Genomic DNA, 17,744 nt, shown 5'->3' with positions numbered 1-17,744 from the left:
GCCGACAGCTCAGACACCCTGAATCCTTCTACAGCCAATGAGCACATCAACAACGGTCACAGAACAGTGGTCTAATACTTTGGTTAAAATCTTCACGGGTGAAATTCAATCCTAAAACCATGTAATTTGCAGTAGTGATATTCCAGCAATACCATGAACAAAATAAAATCCAGGTGTCCATCTTTGCATCTCTGTTTCACGCTCCATTACATGTATCAGTCTCAATTTTTCTCCACGAGCCTGCAACACTTTTTTGTCCCTGCTCTCGAAATCCATTTTTGAGATACTGGACAGTCTCAAGGAAATTTAATTTCTGGAAACAGTTGTGTGTGTCAGTGATCCTGGATCTTTGAGACACAGATTTTAAGTAGCACAGCAAAGACCCTGCTCAAAAAGCACAGGGTAACAACTTCATCCTTGAACTAGAATAAACCTTCTATTTCGAAAAACAGTAATTGCTACATTCTATCTACCAAGTTCTCTAATACTTCAGCATGGAAGGCATATTAACCCATCAGAAAAAATAATCATGTTTAAATTAAAGGAAAACAAGGTACTTACAATTAGGTTGACAATTAGTGGAAGTAACCTTTCAAACCATGGCAGTACCTTCTCCTTGTAACTACTGAATATTGAGTGCAAAATATCCGACACTTTAGTCAAAATATACACATCACTGTCATCCTGAAAGGAAAAGGATACAATTCACATGAAGATTAACAATCTTTAAGGGAGTGGAAGTCACATGAAGTGCTAAGTGTTTAAACTAATGGAAAAAAGTTGATTTATGACTTTTTTTAAAGTTCAGTAATTTTCAATTCTCTGTCTAATTGCAGAATAATAGAAAACCAAAATGGTTTGGGTTGGAAGGCGCCTTAAAAATCATCTAGTTCCAAACCCCCTGCCATGGGTAGGGACACATCCCACCAGACAGGGACACTTCCCACTAGAGCAGGTTGCTCAGGGCTCCATCCAACCTGGCCCTGATTGTTCCCAGGAATGGGACATCCACATCCTTCTCTAGGCAACACGTTCCAGTATCTTGAGGGACATCACTTGTTATTGTCATGTCGATACTGAGGCACTGAATTGAACTTTTTTATCAGGGCCATTCAATCAATTCCTTATCTGCTGAATTAATCAAATACAGATCTCCTCATATTAGTGACAAGGATGTTGTGTGGGACCCTTTTAAAGGCCTTACAGAAGTCAAGACAGATGACACCACTTGCTCCCTCAACAGTCACTCCATCACAGAACCAACTAAATTAATCAGGCATGATTTGCATTTTGGAAGCTGTATCAGCTGTCTCTAATCACCTCCCTGTCTTCCACTGCTACCAGGGAGATGTGTTCAGGTTGTACTGGGCACAGAGTGACACTGACTGCTAGTTCCAGGAGTCCTCCTTTTCACCCTTAAAAATGTAAGTTGATTGCTAGAACTCAGTTGCCTAGGACTTGCAGGTTTGTTTCAGGGACAGAAAAATCAGATCAAGACAAAACTGTCTTGTGCAAATTTGCTGCTTCAATGGGTTCCCTTTACAGAAGGCAAAAGGCCTTTTTCCTCTTCTGTTCCTTACAGATACCCGAAGAAGCTTTTGTGGAAAAGGAAATGGATAATTGCCTTTGTGACAAAAGATTGTGGCAAAAATATAATAAATATTTTTCTCCTCCTCTTGTTCAGATTTTTCACTTTGCCCAGTTAATATAACAAACTGGTCAAATAAGGAGCCTTACCTCAGAGCTATCAATTCAAGTTATTTCTACAGGTGAGGATTATTCCCTGGACATATTTATGCTGGGAAAACTCTTAACTTTCTTTTACAGCAACTTTTTTTGTACTCAGTATGGTCCTTTTAACCAGTTTAACAGGCAGGGAAAACAGTACAGCTAGTTTCTGGTCCCTAGTGACCTTCACCTTTCTCACCTTCTGGTGACCAACTAGTAACTATTTCTTGTGCAACAGGCAGCTTCCCACAACTGAATATTTAAACCCTTCCTGGCGAGCCAATTTCTGCACCATCAAGGCACAGCTCAAGCAGGAGCCCTGGTATATGCACACAATGACATTAAGAGGTAGAGAACTGCTCCAGCACACCCCAAGGTCCACCTAGCCTGGTACTGCCTGCTAACCAACAGCTGATAACAGAGGCCTGGGGAAGAGAGTGTAACACTTGCTTGGTGTACGCCTCACACTCCCTACCAAATCAGCAGTTTAGTTATTGCTGAAGTGAGGGCTGGATCTGAAACTACTGTTTGAATAACCTTCATGACTTCTGTGCTTCTTCTATTTCTGCTGCCTTGAGGTAAGGGCTACATGAACATACTCTGAGACCAAAGGTGTATATCCAAACGTAACTCATTTGTTAATTCTGTCCGTATGGCAAGTGATGTCCTCATCCCACACCTCCTTTCACAGGGTAATGCAGATAAGCCTTTCTCCAGACTTTACAGAACAATCAGCAAACATTAGAACATTTTTTAAAACGCCTTGCAACTCTGTTGCAGAGTAGGGACTCAGCTTTTCTGAAACTGCTGCCTGCTTGCATTTTTCTAAGTACAGAGTGACACAGAGGAAATAAAAGGGTCTTGGAGGCAACAAAAATATATCCTCTTGAATGCTGGCCTAATTCTAAAAAGCCTAAAAAGAGTCAAGAACCACACTATTATTTAAGACAGTATTTACACAGAGGTGTGATTTCTGGAGTCTGAATCCAAGTTAAACTCATGTGATCAAGCTTCATACCTGCATTGTGCAGCAAAAAAATTTCTTAGTTCTTAAATTTACTGAGCACCCTTTGTCTCATGTTATAAGTAGCAGCAGCCATTCATTATTAGTCTCTCTGCATACAAATAATGATTTAATAAAATTATTGTATCTCTTCTACAATCACCTCCACTTTAAACTATTTTTTTTTAACTCACTTTGGTACCCTAGTGTGTGAGTAGTTAAGTAGTCACTTTGGTATTCCCTCATAAGCAAACACATGATGGATGGCAGCTGTTTATCCTGCTGTCCTTTTCTGGTTTTGGGCTATTCTTTTTGAGACAGGCTCCTGACATGACACACCAGATGTCTTGGGATCAGAGGTATAGAGGCCCAAGATTAAAAGCCACGCAGCTTGCAAGGCTCAAAGAAAAAGCAAGTCAGCAAGGCTAGACCTAAGGGATTACCTCATTGCAGTCTACAACTTCCTCACTGGGGCGAGAGGAGGGGCAGGCACTGATCTCTTCTCTCTGGTGACCAGTGACAGGACCAAAAGGAATGGCCTTAAGTTGTGTCAGCAAAGGTTCTGGTTGGGTATTAGAAAAAGGTTCTGCCCCCTGAGGATGGTTGGGCTCTGGAACAGGCTCCCTGGGGAAGCAGCCACAGCAGCAGCCTGACAGAGCTCAAGAAGTATTTGGACAATGCTCTCAGGCACATGGTGTGATTCCTGGGATGCCCTGTGATGAGGCAGGAGTGGAGTCGATGATCATTGTGGGTCCCTTCCAACTCAGCTTATTCTGTAATTAAGTAGTCTGCTGTGAAATCTGTATAAGTGTTAATGTCATCCAAGAATTGTTTGAGCAGATGAAGAAAATAAAAAGCTATATCCTGAACTTCTTACTTCAGCATATCAGACAAGGAAACCTTCCATATTTTCTAATTCACAAATGCAGTGTGACTCATTTCTTACTGTTTTGAAGGGCAATGGTAACAAGATTCTTCTATGAAGAAATAATTCTAAGGATGCACTATGCCCTAAATGAGTCAAAAGCATATTTTTGCAATATTTCCATCCTGGTGCTTGTAGAGCAGAAAAATTCTTCAAACTAACTTACTTCATCTTGTAATGACTCTTCCACTTGCTCATCATAGTCTTCATCTTGTCTTTTAACTAAATTAAAAGAAAAAAATTAAACCACTGCCTTTCTATAAGTGCGTAAGAAGCCTGTGAAAGGGAAAAATTATGCAGAAACAAATTTAGAAAACAGGAAACAGTAGCTGAAGATGCAACAGGAATTCTCCATTTTTAAGAAGCTTCAAAAAACTTCCACAGAAAAGGAAGTAGTACAGGATAGTCCAGTTAAGGAATGTGTAAAAATGCACATGAAATAGAAACAAACACACCAGCTTGTCCACAAAGACAAGTGCTTAGAAACAATAAACTATTATTGCTTTGAGAAAACTGCAGACTTCAGATGAAAAAAACCCAGGGAAATGATAACACCATAGATGTGCACTGTCTTTCAAGTAAATCTGTCCATTAACTTTTGATTAAACTATAGTATGCTGAAAATTATGCCATCTTCATCCTCCAAAATCTTACGAATACAACTCATGGATTCTGTTAGTTCACGGTCCAATTACTTCACATAAATATACAACTCAGTGAAATTGAAACAGTTTTTTTCTTTGTCTTCAGAAATAATTAGAAATTCTGCTTTAAAGAACAGCCACATGCCATGTTAACAGGATTTGTGTTAACTTACCCTGTCTTAATTCTTGATTTTTAAAGTGCTCTTCTAGTTTTTCTTTCAGTATTCCTCCAAGTTCTTCAAAGTGTTCGTTGTTAAGGCATCCATCTCCCATTACCTCAATGCACTTGTGAGACAAAACAATCATTTTTTCAGCTTTAAAATTTAACATGAGCAGTCTTAATGAAATCTAAGCCCACAAAAAACATTAATACATGCAGGAATAATATTAGAAGAACAGTTATACTGTAATCAATGCTCAAATTATACAAGTAAGGCACAGTACCACTGTACATTTCATACCCATAACTTCAGTTGCTCATGGTTAAAATGAAAAAAAATTGGTAACTGTTTTATTCTTGCAAAAAAATCCAAAACAAAACAAAACAAAAAAAACCCCAGAACTTTTTCCATCAGCTGTAACAACATTTATAGTCACAACAAATTTCCTGTAGAGGAAGCCTTGCATTTATTTGAGCCATTTAAAGGAACACCAAACTGTCCCTTCTTATTTCAAAAAGCTACAAACAGTAACGCCATGAAATCTGTAAGAATGTTACCTTTGCAAAAGAATGCATTATTTCTGAGAGGACATCAGACTCTGGCTCTGTCCCAATGGCTTTGATGAGAGCATCACACATGAAATGCCACATCTGTGTGAGGTACTCAGGCCCACGAACCCTGGCACACTCAAGCAGGAGGGGCATCGACTCTGCGGCTGCCACTCGGACACGTGCCATTGTTAAGGAATAAAGCAATCAACACCAACAAAGTGCTTAGGATTTAAGATCCCACCACCATGATGAAGTTCTTGGTTTTCTACCTGAAACCCATTTCATTACAATCCACGCATTTGATTTCTTAATTATATATAGATTAAATAATAGGAAAATTATACTGCCTGCTCTTTAGAAGTGGTTTCAAGCCTGTTTCAGGCCATGACAGAAAAGCTGTTCAAGTTCTTTTCTGCTTTGTTACACAAACATTGCTTTTTCTACTGATTGCTTATTTAAAAAAAAAATCTAGGGGGAAAAATAGGAATACATTGCCTAAAATATAGTGTGTAAACCAACATTCTCTGAAACCATTTCTGCTATAAAGTCACAGACTATTTTAAAATTAACACTTTCAAGTCATTTAGGAAAACAGCAAGCACAATCTTGATTTTAAGTTTCCGTTTTCACATCGGTATTTGTTAATAGGATATCGTCATGGAAATAGAATTTCAACAATGGAACCATCAGCTTTACAACTTGCTCTGTGTATTCCACAAATCCTTCTTTTAGCTCTTTTGCATAGCAAACCTGAAAAATAGAGCACAGATATACCTCTTTTAAGGGATAATACTTACATTTTTCAACTATGTAAAGGTGAGAGGGAGATTGTTAAAAGTGCAAGGGTTTTTTTAGTTCATTTTAAAAAACATGTAATAATTTGTTTCCCTTTCCCTCAACTGTGGTAATTTGACAAACCCTGATAGCAGCATGAGTTCTCACTCTTAGGGCATGCATGTATTTTTCAAACCAAATTCCAAAACAGCAATATTTGCAAAAAGGAACTGCTTTATAACATATCCAATTCCTTAAGTTTTGCTAACAAAGAAAAACCATCTATTAATTTAAAAAAATTTACACCCCTAAGTAAATTAACTTTTTTTAATCAAGTAAACCACACACAACTAAGTGCTGCAATCCAAACTAAGCAGTATCACTTAACTCAAAACACTCTTTCACGTGAAACAAAAACTATTTTAGGTGCAGATTTTGGCTTCAGACTTGATTGACCAGAAACACATTGATCACTAAAACTGTTTTATTACTCACCAGCATTTGGCATGCAGTTGCTTTTTCTTCAAGGCCTGCAGTTTTAATTCCAAAACTCTGCTGATCACCTATGCTTACAAATTCCCAACCATCATCATCGCTCATATTCTCCATATCTTGTGCTGTTATACGGAAGGAAGGAAACATAATGTAGAAGTGCTACAAAATAATTTATTTCAGTATGCTTTTCAAGCAAAACATCATCTTAAACCTACTGTCTAAAAGAGCAACTTCAGGTTTAATGGAAGCAGTCTTCATTAAAGGTCCCATGACAACAGGAAGGTACTGCTGAAATTCCTTTCCAAGAATTTTACACATTCTGGCCCATGCAGAGATCATGTAAGAAATCTAGAAGAGAGAAGGCAGAATTTTCATGTCCCACATTTTATTTTAATGCATACTTAAAAGGAAAGCATAAAGGAAATGCTTTACACAATAGGACTTTTGAAAAGAATTTGTCAGCAGTCCCTAAAGCTTATTTCAAAGAGAAGTAATCCAATATGTAATCCACATAAAAATGCATCATCAAAAGACATCCCAAGTCTGGCAAAACCTTGACACCACCTCCAATCAAAGTTGCTGTACATGTAAAAATGTGACAGTATAAGATTCATGATTACATTGAAAGTGCCTGTTCTAAAAATTTTTTTTCTGAAATATTTCCCAGATTTAAACAATACTACCAAGCCACATTCCTGAAAATGGTAAAATAGTGCAAAAAGTAAAAAAGGTTGCAGTACTATGTTTTCAGAGGAGTATTTGTTTTCAAATATACAAGTTAAAATAGCTCTCCGCTCATTAGAACAGCTGCTTAACAAGTCTTGTTGATCTATTTATAAGAACGTGACAGCAAGCTCAAATTTCTTCTGCAAATATAGGTCCTGGAAGTCTCATTTCCTAACCACACTTCTATGAAAGATTCTAGGGCCATCTCAATGTCAGGTTTTGTAACACAGGCTGGACAATTAGCCTGAGAGGCCAGGGAAGGGGCAGAAACATCATGTATACAAGGAATGTTTTTAATACCAATGAGCTGTAAAGACAAATTCAACATACCTGTGGATCATCATCTTCTAGATCACTGAAGTCTGTTTGTGTCTTCAATAACAGCTGCATAACATCTGATGCATCCTGCATAAACTAGATACAGGAAACAACTATGTTTTTAAAGGCAAATTAAGATGCTACTTCTCAGAGACTTTGATGCTCACTTAAATTAAACCTTTTCAGGAATCCACATACAAAACTAAGTTCCCTTAAAACTGCATACATTTTGCCCCTGACACTGCCTAAATGTGATGCCGTGTCATTTTATATAAGGCAAAAAAAAAAAACAAACTCAAAGGAAGAAAAAATTCTTGATTTCAACATTTTTCAGTGTGACATGAATTACTTAAGCTACAAAAAGATTCTATTGCAAATTTGTGAACCTAAGCAGCAACACAGTTCTCTCAGAAATGCAACAAAGACAAGCACAGAAATCAGCAACAATACAGCTGTATTTTTAACAAGTGATTATATTTATTCTGAACTAATACCACAAAAATAAAGGCATTAAAAAGTGTATTTAGACCATTATACAAAATCTAAGCTTACCTTTTCTTTGCCAACAGCAAGACCAATTAGACTGATGCATTCAATAGTCTTTCCTCGCAAAAGTCTTAATTCCTTCTGAACAGCATTTTCAACAATGTGTTTCAAGGAGGGCATAAATAAATCATAGTAGGGAACAAACTTCTCCTCCACTGTATCTGCAACCGATGCAATTGAAGTCACAACTTGCTCCAGAACTAGCTTTGTGCCTTTCTGTATCAACTTGAAAAGAAGAAGAATAAAGTGTTATATTTCTAAAGCACACATTTTACTTAAAAGCATGCCAAATGTGAAAATCTGCTTTTGCACATATGCTAATTCTTGTCAGTTTAGACCAGCATCAGCAGATATGTGTACTGGCTTATTTCTGAGGTCTTAGTTCAGCTGTACTTATTCTGCTTATGTGACAAGGTTACCCTCCATCAAACAATTTTTTCAGTGTATTATACCTCTTGCAATTTTATCACCATAATGGAATGAAGATGCTTCACTAGATTATCCAAATATGGAATAAGCAGTGACTTGGGACAATCTTCAGTGAAGTTTATGAGTGCTGCAGCTGCATGGGCTTGAACACGTTGGCTGCCTTGATCCTCCATGGTTTGTAGAAGAGCTCCTATCACCTGAAAAAGAAATACTCCTTTTTCAGACAACAAGTTTCTGAAGGGATCATAATTTTACCACTTTTTTCCCCCCCACCACTCTACTACTTGCCTTCTCATGAAATTTCTTTTGAAACCCAGGTGCAAAGTCCGTTGCCATTTGTCCAACAGCGTTACAAGCGGCGTATCTTACTCTGGGATGCTGAAAAAGTATTTCCCTCAAGCAGTTAACAAGTAGTCATAACAAGCAGTCATCTTTCATTTTCAGAAATGAAAACATTTTGCAATAATTACTAGAACAATACTCACAGGATCCTGAAGGAATAGCAAAACGAAATTAACTATTTCATTTAAAATTCCCTCCATCTGTTGGTGACAACCTTCTCCAATGGCAGAGAGTGCCATCAAGCCAGCATGCCTGTACTTCCAGTCAGCTACAGAAGAGTAAAAATGAAGAGTTACTCATTTTGGAAACTACCAAGAACCACAAAGATGAATCACCTTATCTTTGCAGGGGCTGGGGGACACAGGAGGAGGCAGAGTGAAGAACAAGAGATGGAAGGGAAGTTAATGCATCTACTTGATTTGTTAAATACTCTTCTGTTTTCCTCATACATACTTCCAGAGATGCACAAAAAATTGAATATCTAATCCAGGCCAAATCCAGACCTAGAAAAAAGAATTCTTAACAGCTGATACACGTACATACATAGTACTAATACCTGGAAACTGCATTTTTAATTAAATGCAAACAGGCAAATATCAGGACAGTATTTTTAGTATTTGTATTTCCCTCTCCCCCATTTTTTTTCTGTTTTAGTATCATCAGAAGAGCCCATATCTTCCTCAAGAAAAAGGTCTAATGACTCAAACAGTATCTGAATTTAAAACAAATAAATGATTGGTATCAAACTTTCCAGCAGTCTTCTCAAGACTGTAGCAACAGCAATATTCTACTTATGATGTAAACTTTGCTCACCTCCAAGTCATACTAGCTTATTCTCAGAGTAGTGGGTACTGTTGAAATTAATCTTCCATGCCTGTCTCTCTCTCATTTTTTTTGAGCAACATGTGATAAACTAATTTATTTTATTTTGTTTCTATAAAAATCTTTCTTTGTGCTAGAAATCATTAGGATTACAGAAGAGAAAACCAAAGGAATAAACAGGTTTACCAAATGACCTGTGAGAAAGGCATGTCACAGAACTTATCTCCCAAAATAGTGCAATATTTCATTATTGCTAATAACATATTACATTCCTGGAATGAAGAACATCACAGTTCAGAGCAGTAGAATCCTGACACTCAAACTTCTGTCTGACCAGGATGCAATGAAGCATCATCTTGACAGAAGGCACAACAGAAAAGCAGCAGTTTATTTTGTGTTATTTCAGTTCATTAGATGTTCCTAGTTAAGCCTACACCTCATCACTCCCACTGCATTACTGTTAGCATGTATTCCAAACTTGAAATTAATGAATCTACAAAATGAAACACAATCTTCTTTGGATCATCTGGCCACCCAATCTCAACTCCAAAGTCTCAAATTATTATTTCAATAAATAATTGCAAGAAAGAGGGGATAGGAGAAGGAAAAGTTTGACTTCTGAGAGTACTGTCAACATTTTAATCTAAGTGTCTTCACCTTTCCTCTATCCCTACCAGTGAGAGCTTCCAATCCAAACCAAACATCATCTGCATTTCCCTTTTCCAAAGAGTATCAATGGTTATGGACAGCTCTGACCCACAAGGAAACAAGCATCAGGGATGAATTGCATGACCTCCCCTTAACAGGAGTCAGGCCTTCAGTGACTATCAGACTCCACATTTCTCTGAATGTACTACAAAATTAGCTAGTTACTAGCCTAGAAGCTACCAACACTGAGTCAGGTTAGCTCATTTCATTAATAAAACTTTCTTTGCAAAAAAAACCACTTTAATTCCAAACAGACTTTGTGAGTGTTCACACACAGCTGGTGCTACCTTGCGTAGCCCTCTGTTCCATACCCAAAATGCTAACAGCCTTTTCTGGACTGGGTTTTAAACCAAGAAGGCAGAACCCAGAACTTCAGCATTATCTTCTACTCCAAAGGCTCAAACCATAGGTCAAGTGAAAGAACTTGAATGCAAATGCACAGTATGTTTTGAATCATTGGCTGAGCAGGCACTACAGGTATTTCAAGAGGAAAAGAAGCATCCAAAATAACTGATAAGAATATATAGAAACACCTCATGAAACAAGTATTAAAATCAGCATACCAAATAGACAGACAGACTACCACTGACCTCAGTCCATCAAATTCCAGGGGGAAAAAACAAGTTTTCCTCTACAAACTGTAATGCATTAAAATTTTACTTAAATGCAGCACTTCTGGAGAAGCAAAACCACTGAGCTACAGAAAAACAGGTGGCACTTTAGACAAACTTAAGGTACTGTGAGAGGATCTGTTTAGAGATTTAGAGAGAATATTCTGAAATAGAAAAACCCCAACTCTTCCCAGTGTAATTCCCAGTTTTTTTAAAAAAATTGTATTGTTTTTATGACATCTCTGCTCAGCTGTCCATGTATCAGAAGAAATGTTATAATGCACTCTATGTAAGTTTATTAAACCAGTCTAAGAGAAAGTATAAACTTTCAAGTTCACTGCATTTACAGTTTTTGCTGCTGACATCAAAAGTGGAAATGTGTCATAACCTATCAAGGAGCTAAACAAAAAGACTTAAGAGGTACTGAAGTTCCTGGCAAGCACAGAATTGTTAACAAACAATAAAAGAAAATGCAGTTACTTACGATTCTGAAGCATTTGCATAATATGTTCTTTAATCATTGGCAAAACAAGCTTCCCTCCAAGGCCACATGCCATCCTGTCCAGTGCACTCTCACCAGCCACCGCATTGCTAAATATTGATTACACAAATATCAGTGGTTTGAGATCTACAACAAAACAAGCAGTCCAACAGAGAGCTCTTCCCTGCAGTTCTAGTCTTCAAAATTTGCCATCTGAAAACACGAGCCTCTTAAAGTAAATAAACCATATCCACATCTAAAAACACACACACCAGTCACAAAGTAGTTGTTTACTATTCACTGAAACATTTGTTATCTGCAGGCCACTGCTTGAGTCTTATTAGCTGTAGGTCCAAAAGTACAGACTGAATCTCTCAGCAGTTACATACACCCAGAAAAAATTTGCAATGAATGAATCAATAATATTGGCCATCATCTTTTTGTCACAAGAACATAAACCAGTTCAGACTTGCTATGATTCAGGTGAACCAGCAGAATTCAAACTTTGGGACTCAAGAGCCCTTTCTTGGATGGCTGTACTCAGTAGCATGGTCTCTTGTCAATGACTCGGCAGAAAACATCCAGTCCAGGTGAGCAATTTGTGACTCTTGGCCAGTTACAGAAGTTAGAATAGCCCAACATTTGCATTATCTATGCAAAGTGATTTGTTCCACCCAATAGAATTATTCCCTACAAAAAAGCAAGAAAGTTTCCAGGACACAGATAACTACTGTTACAGTCTGGATATGGCTGGGAGTGTGGTAACTCAAGGTTATTACAGTCCATCCTGGACACCCATGATGATGAAAAAGCTGAGTAATGGTTCACAAAGGGATCAGTCTCCCCCTTCTTTACAGTTTCTATCAGTTGGGCCAGAAACCGTCTTCAAATTACTATGTTTAAATCTCCAAGCCTCATTACAAACCATAAATAATCTAGAAATTCACATGTTGTGAAAAAAGGTGCTTGTGAAAAGATCTTGACAGCATTGTTGTATCTGTTCCTCAGACTGGTCATGTTCAAATAAACAGACACATCACCAGCAGGACAATGAAGCATGGGCACACAGGGTTAAATTGAAGCAAACTCACTGAAGCTAACAGACACTTTCATCTGAAATTCCATTCCTTGAGCTTTCTTCCCACCATTAATTCACACATTCAGTTTTAAGAAATAAAGATAGTTTATCTCAGAAAAATGACCCTACATCTTCCTCTAATCTTTGTGAGGCTTTTGCCAAGAAAAGAGGAAGTCGGATTAATCTTTTCCTCCTTTAGAATGTCACGCCTTTATGAAGCTGGAGCAACAAAAAACTGGAAATGCTAAAGTATTCCCTGCTGCTTTTGTGTGGGCTGACTCATATCCCCATTCATCAGATCTGAACACACCCTAACTAGGGCACAGCCCAATGATCATTAGCCTGTTCCTGGGTCTGCACAAAAATGTCAGTCCTCTTAGGAAGCTACAAAGACTCAAACACCAGGAGACATTAGCATGCACATCAGCCATGCACTGAGCTCTTCACAAAGGTGAGCTTCAATGGTGGGAAGCACACAGCAGCACCAGGAGTGACCCTGCTGAAAGAAAAACTGCCCTCAGACACACCATCACCAGAGACCAGCTCATGTGCAGTAGCTTGTGTCTAAGCCTCAAGCTCTCCTATTACTTCGAGGGCCAAAGGAGCTCCTTCAGGCTAAGGCTGTTGAGAGTAACTTGTTTTCTGATCTGTGCTCGCTCTACTGGTGACTTCTAACTAAGAAAAGGAAAATCTTCATTACAAAATCCATAGGCAGCTAAGCTGTATTTAGAAGAACAAAGTTACTCTGCTGACAATAAAAAGAAAATGGCATGCCTCAAGTGCATGATTCAGCATCCTTACTAAGCTGCCTACAGCAAGCCATCTGAATAAATTTCCACACCCTGAAAGGCTTGATAAGGATATGAACTTGAATATTCTATTCCCCCTTGAAATTTTATTCACTGAAGAGATTCAAATACTTAACAAACTTGAATGTAGTGGTGGTGTCTGACACCTGTATAGCAAAATTTCAGCACTCAGGAAACAGGTTAAAAGGATATGGTCTACTATGTGGGGGAGAGAAGAAAGGACAGCTCACTTTCAATTTCATAATCAAAGAGAACTAAAAAGATTATTTCAAGTAAGGCAAAGATTATTCCATAAATTCCTATGCATCAGTTCTACAGGTGTCTCTACATGCCTGCTATCTATCAGAAGTTGCTTCACAGCTTAGGGTAAACGAACATCTCTTCTTTAGTCTATTTTCCTATGAAGATCTGTAAGTGTTCTGAGATAAACTGTCTCAAAACACTAATTACATGAGTCTGGATGAACCAGGTATGTCAAAGAAATGTCTAGACTGGTAAATTAACATCCATGTCTTTATAGAAGTGCGGGGATAGTTACCTCCTACACCTGTTTCTGCTTTCTTCACTCTAACAGTAGCTGGACAAGAGTAAATGTAACAGGATGCTGTATGCAAACCCCTATTTTAGTAAAAAGTTGGAGCAAGCTACAAAGCATGTAGGAATAAGCAAATCCAAATGACTGGACATCTTTTGATCTTCCTTGCCTAACACACAGCAAGATAAGCTATTGCTAGCCACACCAAGGGATGTAAAATAATAGCAAAATTGTAGTGTTTTTGGACTACGTGAAATCCAACAAGGAATTCTGCCATGCATGATGACATCCTTCCAAAGTCACCTTTTTCTGAAAACACCACATTTTCTAGGGCATAGATACAGAAAAATACAAAGACATTGGTTGTGGATAATTAAACAGGCGAATATGCTTCAACATGGCTTCCAGCTAACTTCAGAATTAGCCCTCAGTTTAGAGGATTAGGAGGCACTGCCTTCTGAACTGAGTAATATAAATGACAAAAAACAAAAGCTAAAGGCTTTGAAAAGCTACAACAGTACAAAACAGCAAACATGAGGAAATGCAACTTGTCTAATTACAGCAAATACGAAAACTGAAATAATTTACTTCCTTGCCGAACACTGTCTAAGTAACCTACAAATAAACTGCTCCTGACTGAAGGAACAAAATTACAATAGCTATTTGAATAAAGAAAAAGTAATGCACTACAGGCATTTGCATTCTGCACTTTAAATGTGCCTTTAGCCACAGGCTTGATAACACATTGAAACAACTGGTTTCATAATTACCTGTCAAAATCATCATCTGCAAGCTCATCTGCATTTGCCCAATCTTCATCTTCTTCCAAGTCAACCATCATTGCTAACATCTGAGGAACTAAAAAAAAAACCAGTTTTAACTCAGTTTGATCTCTTAAAATAGATTCTCAAATAAAAAGTATGAATTTCAAGTTTTCTTGTTTCAAAAATTTTTGAAGAAAACAAGCTTTTCTTCCAGTAGCAGATGGTCAGGTCTGTCAAACTGCATCAGCCAATAAATCCAGAACTGATTGCCACAGAAGTATTTCCAGAACATTCAAACTGAGAGTAAAAAAATCTTGTGTATAACTTAGCAAGACTCAAAAATTTTGTAGATATTATATGCCTTAAGAACTCTGATATACCTAATTTTTCTGAAACTCTGGCATCATCCTTTGAACATTTATTAATGAAAGAGACTATTAATTAAGAAAGAATACTACTGAACCCTTAGTTTTAACATAATAAATTGTTTTATCTATTTATATAGTGGTCGCCTGGCATAAAGCTTTTCTCTTACAATGAGGCCAAGGTTTAGAACTTGAGATTTCCTTTTTCCCACCTAATGCAAATTTTTCTTCTGTAGAATGAACATATTTTGCACATTATAATCCACCAGTTTTCTTCTTCTACCTCTATGGATGGTCCATTCTTCTCATTGTAAGTCTTTATAGAGACTATTACACAATCTCCATCACAGCATTAAACTCCTATGCAATAAGCATCAGCTATTCTTACCACTTGTCACAGGAGGAAGAAGTGAGTACAGTGGCTTGTCTGCTCTAAGTCTACCTGCTGTGCCCTTCAGAAGCACAAGGGGTGAAAAGTCTACCTTGCACTTCCAGAGCAAAGTAAGGGGCTCTTAAGCACTTCTCTACTCTGTACTACACACCAATCACTCACAGCAGTTGTTTGAATCATTTATGCAACATGCAAAGTATCACTTATGCAACAAAGTCTCGCTTTGACCTGGACACAAAAGGTTGCAGTCAAATACTCAACCTTCGACCTTTAACAATCTTTTCAGCACAGCCTACCACACATCTTGAAGAGAGCTACCACAGGTAACTGCCCTTTACAGCAACCTACCTGAAAAACCAGTAGGCATCTAGTCACTGTTCAATGCAGCTAATGAGATTTACTGGAACTGATCAAGTATACTGCAATTGCTGAATTTCATAATACACCCACACTATTGTAATCTAACACACAGACAACACCCTAAGCAAACTCACCACCACATATCTGGACAGATGAGAAAGTTCTGGTCAACTGATGACAGAAAAAACTATTGCTCACTGAGAGCACTGTAGAGCAAGTATCTAAAAAGATCAAATTATGGATTTATTTGCTTGATGTGGGTATGTGTTTTCAGATAGAAAATATCCTGTGGCTACAAAAACCTCCAGAGGGCTCTTATGTACTATCAAGATAACTTCACAGACCCTATGGTCCCTCTGGCATGATGCCCACATGTCAGTTTTATATACACTGATTAGACTTCAAAAACCATCAAATTACTGCAGTCCAGAAGATTTTCAGACACAGACACATATAAGTACACAGATGACAAACATGGATTCTCACAACAGCTATGGAATATGGAAGACAAACATCATCTAACATAAATGCTCTGTGGCTCCAAAAAGTCATGCCAGTGTTTGCTGCTACTAACAAAGAAGGCTAAGAACACACTCACCCAATGTGCTCTGGCCATAGTTATATCTAGAACCTACAATTTCTTGTTTCTTCTTGATGTTTTGCATGAATGTGGCTGCCAGTTAGTGTAACTTCACAATGAGTTTTTAAAAAAATGTAGACTCTGCATAGAAATTTCAACATTGTCCCAACAAGCCCTCAAAATTTAATTACTGCTAATATATAGACTCTTACAAACAAGTTAAGCTTGAGCCCACTAAGCCTGCTTCTTATCAGAGCAATAAAACTCTCTGCAATCCTGTGAGCTTAGGAAGGGAATTCTTAATCCAAGTGGATTCCCGAGCAGCTAACTGGCACACAGGACACACACTCCCAAACCAGCACTGTGCTCAGTAAAAGCAGCACAAGATGACAATGTTGCCCAAGTCCCAGTCGTGGGTATCAAGTGATCTAGCAACTTCTCAGTTGAATGAAAACAAAAAGCCTTTTAAACTAAGATACAAAGCCAAGACAAAAGCAGTCCCTCTTTGCTTTTATCTTTTTACCTTTTTATCAGGCCCTGAACATAACTGCTTTACCAGTTGTGCAAAATAAATGTCTTTCTCCTAATGATATATTAATAAGACTAACTTTACAATGAACTGCAAATGAAAGGCATTTCTTTCCTATATGGTGCTTTATCTTAATAGAAGTATTTCATTCCTGAACAGCAACTAGCAATGCAAAATAACAGGAATACATTCTCAAGAGGTAAGAGGTACTTCTCTCCTGAACAAACAAGAAGCTTGTAATGATCTGGGGTCAGCAAGTGTCAAGTGTTAATAGTTCCAACAAGCTACAGGATGGAGTGAAAACAGTGCTCTGAAAATTTACAGATTCCAAAATAGGTTCTTAAGAACCTCTTATTTAAAAAAAAATTCTACTAGCAGACAGAACTTCTCATCAATATTTTTAACACTTAAGCCAAGTAGATTCAGTTTGCAACATTTTCCAAGTAGATTCATTTTGCAACAGAAGTTTTATAATTTTAGTGACATCTATACAACTTTCCTCATGTTGAGGACACAGAAAATTTGTAGTATTTTTGAGTGGAGCACACAGCAAAAGTTATCTTTTATGCAAGTTTCAGAAAACAAGCAAGAATCTAGACAAATGCAAGTCTGACAGGGAGGAAAAAGCAGGCTACACTGCTGTGCCAGGGCCCTGATCTAGTAAAAGAAAAGGTTTAAAAGGCAAAGAAACACCAGTGCAAGCAGCACTGATGCTGGAGCTGCCCAGAAGACATTTATTTTTAGCATTTCAAATAATAATGCATGATTTTAAAAGTGCCTCTTCAAAGACTTTACCATCCACATGTTAAATAGACTAATTAGATTATTTCTATGTATTTCTACCAGCATCTGATTTTTTAATTCACAGCTTTAACTCACCACTGCTGTTCAACATACATGCTGAATTCCTCAGGCTTGACTTGCCAGCATCACAGAGTATCTGGCCTACATACCAAACTCCAAACTTAGAACTTCAGGACTAAATGCTGTTTTTTGTTACAGTAAAATTTTCCACAGCCAGCTGAAAAGCATGCAAGTAGAGTTTTCCTTGGAAATATGTAATAAGAGC

General features: G+C 37.7%; 1 protein-coding gene across 1 annotated transcript in view; it reads right to left on the bottom strand.

Annotated features, from left to right (window-relative positions):
• The window catches only part of IPO5 (importin 5), a 41,888-nt gene that overhangs the window by 7,575 nt on the left and 16,569 nt on the right, over positions 1 to 17,744 (bottom strand). Inside the window, exons 9-22 of the mRNA XM_005493220.4 lie at positions 14,457 to 14,544; positions 11,268 to 11,374; positions 8,786 to 8,910; positions 8,589 to 8,678; positions 8,324 to 8,497; positions 7,878 to 8,096; positions 7,338 to 7,421; positions 6,497 to 6,629; positions 6,282 to 6,403; positions 5,666 to 5,762; positions 5,019 to 5,191; positions 4,474 to 4,585; positions 3,823 to 3,878; positions 562 to 684 (exon numbers count right to left, since the gene is read on the bottom strand). Of these exons, the coding sequence (XP_005493277.1) occupies positions 562 to 684; positions 3,823 to 3,878; positions 4,474 to 4,585; positions 5,019 to 5,191; positions 5,666 to 5,762; positions 6,282 to 6,403; positions 6,497 to 6,629; positions 7,338 to 7,421; positions 7,878 to 8,096; positions 8,324 to 8,497; positions 8,589 to 8,678; positions 8,786 to 8,910; positions 11,268 to 11,374; positions 14,457 to 14,544 (1,703 nt within the window). The remainder of the gene's footprint in view (positions 1 to 561; positions 685 to 3,822; positions 3,879 to 4,473; positions 4,586 to 5,018; positions 5,192 to 5,665; positions 5,763 to 6,281; positions 6,404 to 6,496; positions 6,630 to 7,337; positions 7,422 to 7,877; positions 8,097 to 8,323; positions 8,498 to 8,588; positions 8,679 to 8,785; positions 8,911 to 11,267; positions 11,375 to 14,456; positions 14,545 to 17,744) is intronic.

This window comes from Zonotrichia albicollis, chromosome 2 (assembly GCF_047830755.1).
Source record: "Zonotrichia albicollis isolate bZonAlb1 chromosome 2, bZonAlb1.hap1, whole genome shotgun sequence".
NCBI classification, from domain to species: domain Eukaryota; kingdom Metazoa; phylum Chordata; class Aves; order Passeriformes; family Passerellidae; genus Zonotrichia; species Zonotrichia albicollis.
Note: the sequence above shows the minus strand (reverse complement) of the source record. Positions and strands in the feature narration are given on the sequence as shown.